The sequence below is a fragment of the Drosophila novamexicana genome, unplaced genomic scaffold (assembly GCF_003285875.2).
Source record: "Drosophila novamexicana strain 15010-1031.04,08,12 unplaced genomic scaffold, DnovRS2.1 tig00000308-arrow-arrow-pilon, whole genome shotgun sequence".
NCBI classification, from domain to species: Eukaryota; Metazoa; Arthropoda; class Insecta; order Diptera; family Drosophilidae; genus Drosophila; species Drosophila novamexicana.
Window position 1 is genome coordinate 622,113 of NW_020824799.1, and position 18,889 is coordinate 641,001.

The 18,889-nt window shown below is 39.2% G+C and overlaps 1 protein-coding gene across 5 annotated transcripts in view; it reads right to left on the bottom strand.

The window, feature by feature from the left end:
- LOC115759659 (dystrophin) overlaps positions 1-18,889 on the bottom strand; it is a 184,243-nt gene that overhangs the window by 15,455 nt on the left and 149,899 nt on the right. For 2 of the 5 annotated variants that reach the window (XM_030700649.1, XM_030700654.1), the window contains one exon: positions 11,749-11,799. The exons of the other annotated variants lie outside the window; for them this stretch is intronic. In XM_030700649.1, coding sequence (XP_030556509.1) covers positions 11,749-11,799 — 51 coding nt within the window. The remainder of the gene's footprint in view (positions 1-11,748; positions 11,800-18,889) is intronic. 5 annotated transcript variants of the gene reach the window in all.

Below are 18,889 nucleotides of genomic sequence, written 5' to 3' on the forward strand. Positions count from 1 at the left end.
GATTCAACTGGGAGTGTGGCCCGAGGTGGGTGGAGTTACTTGTGCATTGTGTGTGGCCTGGCCAGGAGGTATGCTTTGTGTTATTGTTTGCCGGAATGACAGGCTTATAACAATTAATTACCAGAATTGATGAACCAAGATTTCCATTTTATGCAGTCTTCTTCGATTTGTTTCGATGATTAACATGTATGTGAGAAATACAAATATGAAATGAAGCCGTAAACTGAGCGAGAAGAAATATCCAACCAAATTTAATTATTCAATCAGATAACCAAAGGTATAGAAGAACAATAATTTAGCAGCCACGTTACTAATTTATATTTGAATTATACTTCAGATATCTTTACTTTCTTTAAGTATTATTGTCTTTGAAAATGAGCACAGCAACTTTATTTACTTATAAATATAAAATGCTTGCTTTCTTTATGATGCAATTAACAAAGAACAATTCCGACTTTTTATTGAAGTTCCACAAAATCCATAGAAAATAATTATAAATACATGTTACGCAAATATAAACCACGGTTGAACTTCACGGCAAAAGTAGTTTTATATCAAAACACACGTTAAGAAATCGCAGTGGTCTTGGGCTTGTACAATCCAAGGAAGTGCAGTGCAGAAAGTAATTTTGGCATTTTTTATGACGCCGCATTTTGATAAATATTAAATGCGTTTGAGATGTGCGACGCATGAAAATGTGTAAGGGGGTCGTGAAAGAAATTTATGACAATAGTAAAATGTTATCATTGCGCCAGGAGGAGAAGGAGTTTTCGGCAGCCAAAAGTTGCGAGATGGAACAATTTTTCAAAAGTGGCAATTAAAGCTGCTCATAAATATAAGCCCATATATAAGTCATATGTACATTTAATCCATCCAATTAGAAAAGTACAGCAGCTATTGTCAGATTAGGGGCAATGGAGGAAAAGGTAGAGCGTTGGGCAGTGCGGCCTTTGTAAGAATTATTGCTAAAGCCAAAATGGACGCACGTATCAAGTGCAGCAGCTGAACGAGAACGAGACAAAGGATTAGGTTGCAGCTCTGGCTTGTCTCTACGTGTGAGCACTCGAATGCATGTTCTTTTGTTTGCGAAAATTATTTTATAATCATTTTATCACATTTTCAAACCAAGTGCCCAGCTGCCAGCAACAACAACTACAACAACAACTACTACAACAAAGTACTGGCAAAACTTTTCATGGCACACACCTGCTGCCCGGATTCGAGTATGCGAGGGTACGAGGATAGCAGGGTACGCCGAGGACAACAATAGTTTGTCTGCCTCCCTCTCAGGCTGCCTGCAACTTTGGCTTCCTATTGATGCCATGCGGGCTGTCTTCTCCCAGCTCACGTCCTGAGAGGCACACACATACAAAAATACACACATTGAATCTTCATTTTCGTTAGACAATGACAAAAATGGGGCATAATAGATAAAATTAAGTGCAAGTGCAGCAGGCAGACACCAGATAGCGGAGAGAGAAGCCAGCACAAAAAGATGATCAAACCTCAAACTTCAACCTGGCAGCGGAACTTTGCCGTTGCCGCCGCCATAGCCAAAGCCTCGACTCGCTAAGCAGAAGGCCATTAATAAAGTGTATTGAATGGCTTTCAGCCAAATGCAACGGAGTCCCCAAAATGGTGGCTACGATGCCTGAAAAAAACCTTTTGTGTTGGCAAATGCATCGTTTAACTTAATCGCTGGATAAACTTGGCAGCTGACAGGCGTCCAAGTGATATATGGAATACACATAGATCGATAAGCTGTCCAAAGAGATATGTCATAATGTTAAGTGTTCGAAAGAAACAACAAATTTATTAAGTCAAATAAATAAAAAACACATAACAAAAGATAACACTATCAAAAAGCATAGCAGCATGTATAATCGTTCTCCTTTGACTTTGACTGCTGTCACTTTAACCCTTTAATGAAACCCACCCACATACTTCTGAAATCACACTGGGCTTAACTCGACCTCGGTCCAGCGGATGTTACCTAAGTAAACAGAACTAAAATATGAAACCTGAAATATTATTAATCCGTTAGGGGTATTTATTATTTGTCCAAATTCTCTGCCAGCTGCTGCAGCCAACTCAAATATTAGTTCGGTAAATTGAATTAGGTATTCCGTAAAACTCTTCGCCAAGCCTCCCGCTCCACATATTAAAATTTCCTTTAAAATAACTTTGCATATAATTTTGAGCAGTCCCCTGGCGCCTGCCAGTAAAGTCGACTATGGGCAAGACAAACTTTTCAACTTTAATTAGAATAAAACAGGCACCGACCTGTGCAACACTCAAGCCTAGAGGCAGAGCCTCTCTGCCCTCCAGCGATGCGATTGCATGGAGCACAATTAGCTACGGCAGCTTTCATCAAATTTTAGCAAAATTTTTCCACAAAATAAACGCATATTTTACCGTCATAAATTAAAGACGCAGAAACCTTTATATGGCTTAGCAGTTGGTGGAGGTTGAGGGTGACTCAGGTGGGTGGAAGCACTCGGAAAGGTAATGGCTTTAAACGTTTGGCACCTACGCAACGAGAAGCCATTCCAGGTGGGTGGCGGGGTAGAGAACAATAATAAGTTTAATGAGTTATAAAAAAGTCCTTTTACAACCCGTGGAATGAGGCATTCTCCTGCTGCCAGTTTAACAGCCAGCGTGTGCAGCTACTGAGAGCATTATTATTAAGGTATTACGGAAAACGAAAGTTGGCATTCACCCCAAATGGTACAACAATAACAAGCACAAGAAATTCAGCTGGGCACCTGATCTGCGGACTTAACAATTTGAAAGTTTCAACTGCATTTCAGCCAAATAATTTAGTCACAATATTTTATGGCTCAATTTCCGTTTTTCCAACTTCCGCCCGCTGCCTGCATTGAGCCGCAACGAATGCGCCCAAAACAAGTTGAAGCTGCTGCGGATGATTAAACACAGCCACACCCAGTTCAACTGGAGCAAGAGGGAGAGGGAGGGAGAGAGAGAGAGAGGGAGAGAGAGAGAGAGAAGCAGACAGACAGAGACGAAGTTTTGCACCAAGCCTAGATTTGACTGCCATTTGTTTCTTTTGTGAAAAATGATAAATACGCTGAGATCTATTTCAGTGTATATCTTTGTAGTTGTTTTGTTTTTGTTATTTTGTTTTTGTTTTTTATTTTTTATTTTTGGCGGGTGTGTCACTTAATGACTTTTTGTTGAATGCTCAAGGAACAAACAGCCAGACATTGCTGGAAGCGAGATATTTTCAGCTGTTGTTTGCTTTTATTGTTAACAATATTGTTGATTATCTGTTATCCATTTTTGTATTGCAGTCAAGGCAACTGTGAGGCAGCAGAAACATGTAGATGTGGCACGGATATTAAGCTTGGCGACGTTAACTTTACGATGAAAATGCGCAGATTGAATATTTTGAAATTGATCGAAGTGTTTGCGGCAAAGTTGCTCAAGTACCCAAAGCACATTAAATACCTAATTAGGGTATAATTTTAATTTATAAATATATTTTTATTTGTAAATATATTGCTAACTAAATGCGTTTTTCTCATGAATGCAGAGGTGCATATTAGATAGAAAATTGCCAAGAGAATTAATGTATTAACAGAGCTTAGACTCTGAATTCCACGAAGTCTGAAGATACAAAATTAGATACAATTTCCACAGTATCTAGAAATAGGCTGAAGCAATAGTCTGCTGAATAAGTGTGATACATAAAAGAAAACTTGTAATTATAGAATTTAACATTAAATATAAAGTTGAAAATTGTTTTTAGGCAGCACACTTCAGTAATGCGCTGTTGCATAAATTAAACATAAGTAGTTTGAACATCAATCACGGAATTTTAGTTCCAAGCGAATATAATAAGCAGCTTAAAATTGTTTCTAGCTGCAGATTTGTAATTAAGCGCATTTCCAATGACAAACTCAGATACAGATACAAAGGCCAGACGCAAATCTGTAAAACTAAACAGTCAACCAACTGAACAACTTGGCATGGCTGTTGCCGAGCATTAGACTATGGCTTTAAGTGGGGACTGGGATTGGGATTGGGAATAGACGTCTAGCGGGCAAGCGTAATATATTTGCATTAACCCAGTGACACATTTTGACATAATCTGATTAATTGGCGTGTAAAAGAGAGAAATAAATTGAGCGGACTAATGAAGCGCAAATAGAGCGAGACAAAGATGTTGCAGTCGCCAGCTCCAGACGATTGCAACTGGAGTCGACGCCCACGAGCTGCCGTCCAGGCGCTGAAAATTAGTGCGAGTCGCCATGTGAGTCGCTTCCAATTTCCAGCGAGGAGACCGCCTGTTGCCGCCCGCCAGCCTGGCTAATAGTCAATTTTTCTTTATACAATTAATTGATGTCAACGGCTTGCAGCAACCAGGAAGATTGAGCAACCAGACCGCAAAACGGCGTCGCTATCGTCATATCGCCGCTTTGGCAACTTCATCAAAGACGCGTCAAGAGTTGGCGGCAAACTGGCGGCGTTCGTCTTTCTTGTGGCTGTGGCTGCTTTGGCTTTGGCCTGGCTGTCAGTCACAGACGCTGCCGACGCCGCAAAATCAATCAGGCATGGAAAAGCACAGCCCCAGTCCTCTTTCCCGCATTCCAAATCCCAGCTTTGTGCAGCGCGTTTGCGGCCTGCCGCCCACAATTCCAATTTATTAAATGACATTTGTTTTGTCTGGCCTGGCTCGATATACTTGTATTTGCATTTGCATTTCTATTTGTATTTGTATTCGCCTAGATATTTCCACAAACATATTTGCGCCTATGGCCCCAAAGCATCAATTTTTAATTTCATTAGCGTGGCGCGGCCCCAGAGCCCCACTTTGGTTTTTCATTATCTGCTTTTCCAATTTGCATTCGCCGGTTTTGTGTTTTGGTTACAGCACTCGCACATTTTCCGGTTCATGCTTTGCCCATTTGAATTTTAAATGATTATTGATTTTCTCCATTTTTATCTGGATTTCCTTTCCATTTTTATTTATTTTTTTTGTTTTGTGCTGTATTTTGGTTGAGTTATGCTTATCGATGGCCCATTCTGTGGCCTACTAAATAGGCTGTGGCTGGCAGCCAAGGCAAATATTCAAATTCAGGGACAAACAAACTTGTTAATTACCCAAAGTGCACAAAGTTCACAATCTGCGTGTAAAGTATAAACAAACAAAGCCCCACGCGGACTGTTCAAAAATAACATTCAGGTAATCATTTGGGATAAACAAAGCCCATCAATGAAGGCTGCCAACAGCAGCTGGTGCCACAAATTGGATCTAAAGCCTTTTTAACAGCTGCGAATAAATATAAACACAACGAAGGCACCTCAGGTGTCCATCAGTTAGTCATTAATTCATTTAACCAATTTTAGTGGTTTTGCATCAATTTAAAAACTATTAAACCAATGCTCCAAGTGTTCAATTAATTTGCGTGGACATCAATAGTTTTTGCATATTCAATTGATACTCTCTTATTTAGTCGGGAGTATTTAAAAATCCGTCTGAACAAAAGTCACTAAGTAATCAAATTAATTTGTAGAGTAGGTGTTTAATTAAAGCCACACTGCTTCTGTTTCGAACTGATTTAATATGATATTTTCAATTATGTTAAATGCCTAGGGTATATAAATTGCTTGCCAATTATATTAATAGTTGAATCCAAGGCACCATCGTGCATCGTGCTAATACAAATGAAAACCGCAACGAGAAATACAGGAATTCCAACGCACCTGGCCATAATCTAAATGTTTATTTAACAAATAAATTGGGCAAAATTGCGCAGCGCATATTGCCAGAGCAGAGAAGATACCAGCCCAACCCAACCCAGACCATCCCACACTAACGGGCTGCTTGAAATATTTCATGGGTGGTGGCCATTTATATATTTATGCAATTAAAAGAAAATTGCTTTTGTGTATTTACGATGCAGGTCGGAAAAACTCTAGCCAAACCAAATACAAATCATGTAAAATCTGTGCAAATATTGCAAGCTCAAAGAAAATATAACAGAACTTAAGTACATGAAATAAATCTGGATATAAATTTTGGACTAAATTGCAAAAGTTCAAATAGCGGAAACATTTCTATGAAACCCTGATGCAGATTTTTTAAGATCTCAACAGAAAACAGAAATTGAATTAAATTGAATTTAACAATTATATTTAAATTCTTTAGAAAATGTTTCTTGTCAACTTGCAGCTTTTAAATAACTATTCTGGCTATAGAGCATTTTTTATTATGTGTCTATAAAACAATTTTTATGATAAAAACATACAAAATTTGTTTTCTGTTGCATGTTGGAATTCTTGATGCGAGCAGCGGTGGCAGCTGCTCATTAAACTTCACTCGTTGGGGGGCTTGGCTGTTGACTCCGTCTGAGAAACGATTTGCCATGCTTTCTAATATTTGAAAATAGTTGCAGCTCATTAAAGTCGCATTAAAGCCAGTGTCAAATGTGCGGCAATCGTGTACGCGTTGTACTTGTTACTTGGCTTAGTCTGCACTTTAAGCCATTTGCAATGACGGCTTTTACTTTCCCTTCGACGCCGTGATTTTCGACAGAGCAGAAAAAGCTCAACTAGATAGTTTGGTATTTAATGCTTCACGCTTAACTGGCCGCATCGATGGGCTGATTGTTCATTTGAAGTCAGGGTCTTTGATGCGGGCTGACTTGACGTTGATAAATGAGGCGATTCGGTTGTCTGCGAGTAGGTTCTACTGTGGGTTCTGTCAGTCGCCTAACTAACTAACTTAACAATGCATAACTTTAGTTGACTTGGCTCTAAAGTTCATCTACACGCAGTTGTTGATGTTGCCCCGCTTCATGTAAATTTTCTGCTCAATTAAGTTGTCAACATTTTGACAAACATTTGCACTCATTAGAGACTTTCCCTAGAATTATTAATACTTGGCTGCTGCAGCCTTCCCTATCCGCATACAACAGCAAAGTCGAGTGGCAGGCAATTTGTGGGTGATTTGCATAAAATGCCTCTTCGAGCCGCCACTTGGCCACTTCGCCAGTTGTGGGCTGTGATTTCTTTTGGCTGAGCTGCTTTTGCCACTTCCTGGCTAATGTAGCTAAAGAATCTGTCAGTCAGCCGGTCTGACAGTCGTCGATGTGAATTATTTCATTTGTTTGCCTCTTGATGCGCTTAACAGTTCAATGAAGCGTGTCCGCATTACGAGAGGGCACAAACACCCTCTACAATTTATGCTACTAATCACAATTGCGATGAAAAAAGGTTTTTCCCCGGCAGCGCACATTTAATTGAGTGAAACTCCTAAATACGAGTACTCACTACATAATTGTTCAATTGAAATGGTTCAGATGATTGGGTGGCAACTGTCCACTGTCCATTGTCCAGTGTCTGATAAACAGGCAGCAATTAGGGCAGCAATTTTTAATTGATTGGAGCATTGCTGACAGCGACTTCCATTGATAGTTCCCCCCGCTCGAAGCTTGGTTTCGTGCGGAAGCGTGAAAAAGCGCAAAACAATCGACAAGTTGCTTACTTATCGCCGCTGCTCACAGCTGCCAATGTGCTCTCGGACCTGGCCCAAACACCGATCAGTAGGCTTCGGCCAAGCTACGTGCTCGTGGAACTTAAGACATACAGTTGTATGCATAAGTATGTGGCGAATCGCTGGAACATACACAAGTGGCTTAGGTGTTAAATATGCTTCGATATGCAATAATGCTCGGGCAGATGATATGTTATCAAATCAAAGTTGAGTATTGCTTATAAAGAAGAAAGCTTTCACTTGATAGCGCTGGCAATACATTTCCTTAACGAGCTCTTATCATATCATATCTTGTTGAAGTACAACAAACATCTTGCAAATTCCCAATGCACAACTGGCGCACAAAATATACGATAGCTTATAGATAGATATGTATTGATGTATGCTAAAATATTTTAAACTTTTCTATGCAACGAATTCGTGTGGCACATTTAAGCATTGGCAAAGTGCTGTGCAGCATCAATGTACACTTTTTATGCCACAGCTTAATTCACTTATCTGACACGCTCAGCTGCAATTTATTCAGATAAGTTATTTATTCACACTAGCAGATGCTTGTGCTTGTTATTCTTCTTTTTCTAAGCCAAAGATACATTTCATGCACTCGGCAGATGTTTGAAATGTGCCACTGCCACTGCCACCACACCCCACAACAGCAACAGCAACAACAAAAACAGCGACAATAAATGCGCTTAAGCCTGGCACTAGATATTTTTCTTTGCCTTTGGGCACAGTTGGATACATGTACATGTTGCTGCTAGTTGTGCTTTCTTATGCAATCCATCGGATACATTTTAGCAGCTCCATCACTTGACATGCAAAATGCACAACGGCAGCGACTGGCTGCCTGCCCGATCGGCTGTCTGTTTGCCTGTCACTCAGTCCACTTATTGGCGCTCGTGTTGCACATGCAATTGAGTTGCAGTTGCATCTTTGGGCCTATAAATAAGCACGTCAAACAGTTAACACCATTAGCCGCATATTAATTAATAGACACCACGAAATAACACCAGCAGGATTAAGCGCCACGACGAAGTCGCGGTCGCGACATTTGCCTGACATTTGTATAAATGCCATAGAAGGCGTCGTATTGCCACATATGGATAGCCTTAAATGGCACTTGGCGTCTGCAAGTCGCGTATGTCAAAAAGATATTCGCACACACACACGCACACGCACACACACAACAAGTATATAAGATATGGGTGCTATGCTCTATCCTCCATCCATTGCCATGCAAATGTCAGCCAGGAGTGGAGGGTGCTGCGTGGGTGCGGTACGGCGGCAATTGCGGCGATAATTGCACATTTGAGGCACGCAGAAATTGCCAGATCACCCGCCCCTCCTCCATCGTCCCCTGCCTCTACCAATGACTCTTAGTGTACTAATAAATATCAATTGTCTATGCAACAACAATGACAACAAGTACTCCCACAACAACAACAACAACATGTTTTTGCCTTGTCTTTGCATTTCTTTTGCTGTTCTTACAACATTCAGATACATAGGCACATAAACACACGCACACACGCACACACACACAGACAACATGCATAAATTAAGTGCAATTAGCATAAACAATTTTCAGCTTTTAGCTGCAATCAAGAGGGGAACACACAAACGGGAACTGCCAGGAGCATCTACATGCAACCGCGCGGAATGTGCTGTGCGATTCGGCTGCAAATATGGAAATATCAACTGCGGGAATTTCAGATGTTTGGATGCATTATTTGGAAACCAAATTTGGCATTCGAGTTGATATATGCTACTTTGTCAGGACTATTTCTGATTTTCGGTTTCAGTTGTTGAGAGTAAAGACCAGTTTTTGCCATGTCAGCTTAGAAAACTATACTAGCTTAGTCGTTTAGCCAGACACGCAATATATTGTTTTTAAAGTGAATAATTTGGTTATAACATATTTAATACATTTTTAAACATAGTTGATTACGAATTTCTCAAATATTGTTTGTTTAAGGCTTTAGGCTGGAAACTAAGCTACAAAATTGTAAGAACTTAAATGCACAAAAAAGATGGCTGCTTCTCGACTGTAAGACTTTGTGATGAAAGAATAACAGCTGACTAAAATTAATTAATTAGTGATGTAATATATACAATTGGTTAATATATGTAAGTCGAATTCTATTAGCTAACGCATTTTAAGTATAATTTGTCTATCTCTTTCTCCATTTTTTTATCTTTTGCTTGGCTCGTCTTCTAGCTATGTTAACAGAATGTTGATACGTATGTTAATACGAGCTCAACTAACTAACGATTTTGAATCCTGTATTTGCTCGAATGAATAGTTAAAGTACTTGCAATTTTCTTTAAATCAGGCCTATCCATATACGTACATATGTATGTATGTATATTTTATGTAACGAAATTCACTGGAATCCAAAATGATGACTTCATATTGCAGCTGTTTTCAAGCGAAACCAATCCAAGTTTCGTATAACATTTGCAGACAAAGAAGCTTCGAATCAACTAATAAACCATGCCCCTTATCAAGGCCAGCCAAAACCGAGTGGGTCTCCATAAAGCTGACAAGAAACCGAAGTGGGAACTCGAAGCGACGAACCCTCCTCGTCTGGAGAGAGCCCGCACATGGTCGGTGTTTGCTTACAAATTTTATACTATATATATATATATGTATATACATATATATATTTTTAAATGGATATACATATATTTGTTTATCTGTAGTGCACGCCAAAATGCGCCTCTGGAATGTATTCAAGAGTATTCTGTGTTAAATGCCGTTTAGTTCGGAATGCACGAAATGCAAAAGTAAATAAGAGCAGGGCAACCGCAGGTAAATAAATAAATATTTAAGAAATTTAAGTAAATTTTCGACTGCTTGTTTATGGGAAGACGGACAGTGACCAGGGCATGGGATATGAAGGACAATGAAAAATAATAAAAAAAAAACAACAAAATTTCAACAAAAATAAAGCTCAACAAATAGCAGAGCTACGCAGTAGGATATATTTTATATAAAATTATTATTAAAGGGTAGCTTTGTGCGGGAACATAGATTGTTGTTTATATGATGTACTTTAAATAAATAATAATAATAAACATATAAATATGTATGTCATGACTGCAGCTGCCGTCAATAAAATATGAAGCCACACTATCGCCAGAACCAACCCTGGTCAAGAACTCGTCATTTTGAACAATTTGTAGCAAGGTCAAACAGTTTAGTTACAATTTATAGACGCGGCAAAGCACATCTAATAAATTTCGAAATGCATCTTGAATATTTTCTTTCTAATGATGTTCATTTACTGTCGCCGCATGTGAGAGCTGTGCATTTAATTACTCGTAAAGGGGAATCAAATATGTCAACGTATGTCTGCCATGTTTTTCAATTCAAAGCTTGGCTTTGACAGTGGTTCGTGATTATTAGTTGTGCAGAGAATTCATCAAGAAATCAAAATATTTGGGTATCAATTAACATTTGTGGCCTCAATTGGGAATCTCAATTGGGAATTTTTCTAAGGAATTCGTTTTTTTCTCTTGCTGGCTTCTTCTTCACGTAATTGGTTAATTATTATGTATATTTTTTCCTTTTCATGTAGTCTAGTTTTATTACATGCAGCGCTATGAGCAGTAAAAAAAAAGCTAAGCCACTGCATTAATTGGTCGCAATGTGGCGCTTATCTGCGCAGCCACCCATTCGAAGTGGGTCAAAGTTGCTCTGCGGTTCAAATCCCTACCGCAACTCGTAAATTTGTGGGGTTGCAAACATGTGCGCTTCTAATAAACACGAGCATAGCTCTGTAATAAAACAGAATCATTAGAGCACGTCCATTAAAAAGCAGACGAGGAGACGGCAGCTTCGGATTTCATTCTAAGTTCTAAATTTGCTGCATTCGTTGGCATTAATTATGTGCCTTGTGGCTCTTTTCATCGCCATCATGAATATCGGCCGCATCATAAAAAACAATATAAACAAGATCCGTATCGGAAGCGAACCCCCTCGTGCATTTGCAGTATATAGCAATTGTTATCATTGGACTGTTAGATAAAAGTGACAAATTTATGCCCGACTTTTGTTTCACGCAATTTGTATGAAATGTCAGTGTGTTTTATGTTGTGCGTTATTGTGTACAACAAATGAATATTATGGGACCCAACACATGTTGTGAGATTTATGCTCTGGTGGGTTAATAGAATATGTGGACAAGTAATAACAGAAAAAGTATAACATAAAAGAGTAGACGTACTTTGAGCGTGTTGGTTATAAGAATTTGAGCTACAACTGAAACTGAACTGGTCTGTAAAATACAAAAGATAATTGAAAAGAAACAAATTGATAAGAATATTGACAGAAACATATTGCTGATTAATAACAAATGCATTAATGAAAGTTACTAAATTTATTATTTAAGCTGCAATTAGTTGCTTTCAAGACCCTCTGCCAGATGTGTTGCAAACACATGTGAGCAACAGCTGTCAAAATTGTTGCCATCAATAAAAATTCCTTTTCACTTTGTTGTTAATGAACTACACAGACATGCACTTTTTCAAAACAGCCCACAAATGAGTCCAATGAAAGCGACTTCAAACAAATGTTGACATCATCGATGAGTCCAAGGAATTTGATGTGAATAACCGGCAAACGAAAATCAAATTGGGGCACAAGGGACCCTCGAGTTGAACTTTGCCTCGAGAAATGTTGTTAATTTCATACAAATTTTGACACTAAAGTGCCACAAAGTATTTCATTATGTGGCGTATAACTTTAATGAATGCAAAACCTTGAGCACATTCCAGATGGCGCCTCGCACATGAGGCACGCACAGTTTGACTCATATCGTCCTAATTAACCAACTGACAACAAAGACAGTTGGGACTGTCCCGCCCCCGTTCTCATTCTTATTCCCGTTGTCGTGTTCTCACTCGTAAGCTCGTCCTCGCCAGAGACACGGATGGAATGTGCACAAAGAGATAAGCCAACAGCAGCAACAGCAACAGCAACAGCAGCAGTAGCAGCAGCAGCAATAACAATGACTAACAACTGTAAAAGATAAAAAATCGCACATACGTACATCGAGATATGCAGATGAAGATGTGCCACAATGTAAATCCAGCTGAGATACATCCAGACATAAGCGTAAGTAAGTACGTGCGAGTATATAAAAGACGAGGCGTTGGAGTTACTTGAATCCCCACAAAGCTCAAACATATGACAAATATAAAGCAGGACAGGCTGTGCCTGAGTCTGGGTCGCAATCTCAGTCTGGGGCTTGATGTAGCCAGGGCAACAGCATATAAAGCGATAACTTTAACAAATAAACTGCTTCGAAGTCTTCACTTCAGCAGGCTGGTGGATCTCATTCTTCTGCGCTCCCCTTTGAGAAAAAGATTCAATAAGATGCAAAGTAAATAATAATAAACGACCTTCACTTGTTGTCACCGAGCATCGCGCCCTTAGGCTTTTGACAGCCGGGTGTGGGATATTAAAAGTGTGGTCGGGCACAGTTTCTAGGAAGGGGCCAACGAAATGAAGGCATTCTACTTTTGCGAGCATATGAAATGTGAGATGCAAAATGAATGTCTACCTATAGACTGAACATGTTTATTCCAAAGTATATCTGAGCATTTAATTATCTGACTTATCGCGACCGATATGCAGGGAAAACTCTTCTTAAGTCACATGTAAATTTCATTATCACGCAATTTGATAAAGAAAAACTGAGATGGCACGATAATTAATTTGGATGACGAGCCTTAACTACCTACATAGTTCTATTAAAATAAACGTTTATTAAGTATATTGAAAGTTCCATTTAATTAAATGGGATATTCAAAAAACATTTGGATGTAAGAGTTACCGCTCTGTTAACAACATGAACTCGCGCTGTTAAGACAAGACTGTAAATGTAAATGTAAATCTTTGATATTCTAACTATGCCCATGCCCATGCTTATTATGAAAATTGACATACTACATATTAAGTGCATATATAAATTTTGGCAAAAACATTTGAAATATTTGCAAGAGCTATACACCGACAAATTGAAATCATTTTGCAGTGTAAACAGCAATTTTTCTTTATAAAATTGCAGTCAAAATAAAGTGTCTCGCTTAATTTATTTTTTATTACATTACATTAAAAAAACAAGTCTTATTTTAGCGCATGCAGCACAAAGGTTTGCTTAACGCCGTCGCCATATTTTCCCAACCCCACAACAACGACAATAACAACCGAAAACAACAACAAAAACAAGTCGATGGTATATTTAGTCTAGAAGCTAGACTCTAGATAAAGTATCCAATACGCGCACAGCTACCGATGTACAAAGAAATTCACAAAATGAAAATAAAACAGGGAAAACTTGAAAAAAAAAAATACAAATTTGGGCGCACAATTTTAAACGTGACTGTTACAAAGAATTTCATTTAATTTATCACACAAATTTTTGCCATGTTGCCGACGTCGCCGACGTTGACAAAAATTATTGTTATAAATTCGACCTTATTACTCTTGTTACTTTCGTTTGTTGTACAACAGTTTTTCGCGCTTGTGACTTGGGTTTTTTTTAGCTGTTGCTGGTTTTCAATTTCACTTCTTGGGAAGCAAATGCGCCCGGATTTAAGATATTAAAATAAAAAGCAAAGCTTTGAAGCTAGAACACGACACTGAGCACAAAATCACTTTGTTTTTGGTTACTTATTGGGATGAATCCTCGCTGCACTGAGTACTTCGTGTATCTCACGGATGCAAATGTATCTTTCGTTTGGCCAATGCCGGCTGATCGCGTTCTGCGCGCGCCGCTTCTCCAAAAACGCAACCAACTTACGCGCCGACGTTTCGTTAACTGACCCAACAACAACGCCGGCCGCATGCGTTAAGTGAACGGCCGTCAGCGTCTCTGCCGGCGTCGACGTCGCGCCGTTGCTGCAGCCACTTTGCGCTCAAACTCCACAAGCAAACGAAACTTGTTCTCCCCAATTCACACACTCACACTCACGCGTTCATTGGGCTACTCCTCATAAGCACTCGGTGCACACTCACGCACTCGCGAGAACTTGTTGCTCGCTTTTTGAGTTTTGTTTGCATATGTATCTAAATATGTTTGTATGTACGTTTCTATCTGTTCTCTGCATTTTTTTTTATTTTTGGCTAGTGTGCTTTGTTTTGTTTCCCGCTTGCGCTTTTTTCTCCATTTTATTTGTCTCTCCTAGCTTCTGGCTCATTAAGTGGCTGTCGTACGTTGAGTACGTTGAGTGCTTGTCTACCGGCCAATTGAGTGGTGCTCTTGAGTGTTGTTGTACTCGTAACATTTCAATGAGCTTTACGATTTGCTTTGTTTATTGCCACAGTTTTGTTTACGTTATTTTATTTTTTGGCTCAATTCGAAACATTTATAAATGCATTTGAATGGCTTGTTTGACGCTTTGCTTTATTTTTCGCGCATTTCGGTTGCTTTTATTTGATTTTTATGGCATTGCACGCATATTTTTGTGCGCGCCTTTTTTGACTGTGAATGATTCGGGGCTTATGAGTCACGGACGGGTTGTGGATCATAATGGGGTGCAGAAGGATTTATTTGTTTGATATATTCATGTGTATAAACAGACAAGCATGGCCATGAAACTGTCAGAGTTATTTAAGGCTTTTGTCAAATGTGTATCCTCCTTATAAGTATTAGTACACAAAGATATATTAACGGAAGTACATTTTGGATATTTCTAACACAAAATACAAATTGCAGAGCTCAGACAGAGGTCAGTAAAAGCAAAACAAATTAAATATTTCTTCAAAATATTTTTTAGCTGGAAATTCATTTACTTTCAAGATAGAACAAATGCTGTACACATATTTGCTCAATTGTTTGATGTCCAATTAAACGATTCCCACTAAAAATATTTAAAATATTGTTACTCTAAGACTTACATCTTGATGAATATTTTCTGGGAATAGAAATGGCTTACTGTTCAATAAAATTCTTGCCAATTTTGAGGTCATCTTCATATGAAACAAGTCCCTTAACCTGAATTCCACAATTGTTGGCCCAGTACACAGCATTTTCTGCTCCACTAACTAGCAAAGTTTATTCAGTTTTTCTACTCGTTTAGTCAATGGAAAAAAACGCCAATGCCTTTTGCTGTGGGTCTTACATCTAACAACTGCATGAAAGCATTCAGCAAAGCTGGGGGGGAGGCACAAATCTAACCGACAGATGATTTTATTAAATGGCAGAAAGTAAAATGCTGAAAACATTTGCTATTTGTCTATTTCCACAGCCATCGACATCGTTGCAACACGTGGCAAAGTGGGAAAAGTGCATGCAACGAGTTTATCATAGGAGTAGACAATTTTTTTTTAATATAATTTTAGACGCAATAGCTGTGGATTTGTCTACACTTGTGCCGCCAGCAAAGGACGTGGCAAAAAAAATTTTATTAACTGCAGACGCGACATCACGGACGGATTGGCTTTGGACAGACCAAGAGTCAGCTCCATGGCTGACAAGTGTGTTTTTTCGACTTTTTTCCTTTTTCTATTTTGAACTGTCGCTGGAAAATCTATTTTGAGCGCATAATTTTTCACACTGCCACCTTTTGGGGCAGCATTTTTCTTCCGTCGCTCTTCACATGCATATTTTTCCTTACAAAAGTCGATTTGTCGTCTGCAAGGCAAAAAGTATCTTTGGGCTTGTTTCTGCTGTTGTTTTTGTTGTCGGATTTCCTGCATTTGTAAATTGAATTCGAGTCTGTGAGCCGCAGAGGCTTCGCATTGAGCCATTTGCATGTGGTGTTTCGTTACATTGAAATTAAGTTGAGAGCAATTTTGGTTTTGTTGATAGATGAAAAATGCATTCGAATTCGAATCTTTAAGACTTGTCGTTTAGTGAAATGTAAAAATGCGACCAATTAAACATTACATTTATCTCATAAAAGATATATCTGTATATTGCGCTTCCCTTTGGTATACAGAGAGTGGAATGCGTGCATATATACATATATTGAAAGCAAAGTCCATTTAATAGCTATCTTATGGTTATTCGAATTTTTAAACGTTTACCAAATATTGCAAATGGGACAAGCAAATATTTATGAAAAATATGCCAGACCCAGTGCAGTTACAAGGGTCAAATTTTAAAACGTTGCGTTGTACACAAAATGGCGCCGGCAGACATGAATATATAACCCAACAAAAAAAAAAAAGAAGGGAATTAAACCCAAGGCGAGTATGTACGCATATTTGTTTTGGTCTATGTGTGTGCGTGTGTGTGTTTGCGTGCTCAGGGATGCACGTATTGTCAATATGACTGAACACGTTTGACAATTATACACGGTTACATTTCGTGGCATATTGGTGCACTTTTGCAAATAGCAACAGCAAAAACAACATGCAACAAAATGGCGCAAAAAGTCAACGCCTGACTGCGAGCGCAGTGTGTGGCCTTAAATTGATAGCGGCTGCTGTTGGGTAGATGTGAGGGCTGCTGCACCTGGAGCTGAGTTACAATCATAGCCAAAGGAAACACATTGCACAGCGCCTGGATAACCAAAGCCAAAGCCAAGCCATTTTAGCGTGACAATCAATTGATTTCCCAAGCGGCAGGCGGGCTATATATATATCTACATGTTTTTATTTTTGCGAGCTTTTTCAAGTTTTTCTGTTGCTTCTGGCATTGCAATCTTTTTGGCTTTTTGACAGGTTTGCTGCAATTTGTGATCAATAAATCATTTGCAGCTTGCTGTTTGCGTTTGGCTAATTTAAAGGACAAACATGGCAACAGAAAAGAGAAGATGAATGGGATCAAATTAAAAAGCATTGTAAACATTGTCGATTGTTTTTGTAGCCGAATGAAATATATCCAGCTGCTGCTGCTCGACTTTCATAGACGCTTGAGTGCAATTTGTTGTTTTAATTGGCGTTTTTGACAATCGAGTGACATATTTTTTAACGTGCATCATTATTTTTAATAGCATTCCGCACAACTTTCGTATATTTTCTATGGTTTGTGTCTCGACTATATGAATTAGTGCTGCATACTTTTGTGCTGCCTTAAAATTGACCCCTTGCCATAAAATTGTGTGACGTACATGCAAAATGATTTCATTTATTATAACAATTTATTCACCAAGCAAAGACTTAAAAAATCAATTTTAAATTATGAGGCTATCATAAATCACAGACTCTTAGGCAAACAAGCAGGACAAACATAGTTTACACTGCGTATGAGTGATTTATTGAACGATTTTCGAAAAACGAAAATTGATTTCATTGTGTCTCGGCTGCATAATAAACTAAACTAAACTCAACTAAAAGCAACGCAATGCCAGGCGCTTCGTTGCAGCGGCAACTGCTCTATTGGCTACCACATATTTTACACGACCAAACTCTCCACAAGGAAGCGGCAACCACAACCAGAGGAACAGGGTAGACTCAAGGACAACATTGATGACGAAGCCAAGCATGGTCAGGCAGCGGCAGCAACAACAACAGCAGCTGTTACAGTGCCCAAGACCAGCGGTCATAAGGGGTTAAATGAGCTGGATGCTTGTGTGTGTGCGTGTTTGTGTGTGTGTGTGTGTGTGTGTGTCCAGCGTCAATATCGACCACATGTGGTTAAATTATGGCAAGCAGAAGTGTTGCGCAGTGTCAGCGCTCCAAGGGTCCTGTTGGCTGCAATTTCTATGCGTTTTTGCCACATTTATTTTACAATTTTTCCAGTTTAACAGGAAATCTATGAAGCATATTTCACAGAGTAAAGCAATTGGTTTTTAGTCGCCCGTCCTGTCCTGACCAAATGTCCATTTTCATCGACGTATTTATGTGGCTTAAATGGCCACATTCTGTGTGGAAAGATAATTCGATTTTCTGAACCATGCCCACACTTCATAGAGTTTCTCCCATTATTTCCCCTGCTAACCAGCTAGCTCTATGAAGTCAGCTATATACTATTTTTCGCAATAGTTCGGACAAAGTAATGCGGCTGCTTCAAAGCTATGATCACCTCCAGTCTAGTGCCAACATCGGCCAGCCAAGTTTGACAAATTGCTGCGCAGACCTCGTTCGGCATTCTTCATTAGTATGGGCATTCATTTAGCACATGGCCAGTGGTTTTTAAGGGGAGCTCAATGCATATTGTCATGACATTGACTCGGCCATGCATCATTTGTGCGCCAGAAACGGTCTGATGAATAGTGGGGTCAGTTAGGCTCTAATTGGAGTCGCATTTGATGGGCAGGCATGCAGGCGTAATTGCATTCCGCAGCACGTTGATTGAAGATGCGGCACGTGCATTGCAAATTTTTAAGTTTGACAGCCATTAACTAGCCAAACACTACAGAGTCACAGAAAACTTCTTCGTTCCAGACGCTTTGTAGAAACTTGCCTATTGAAAT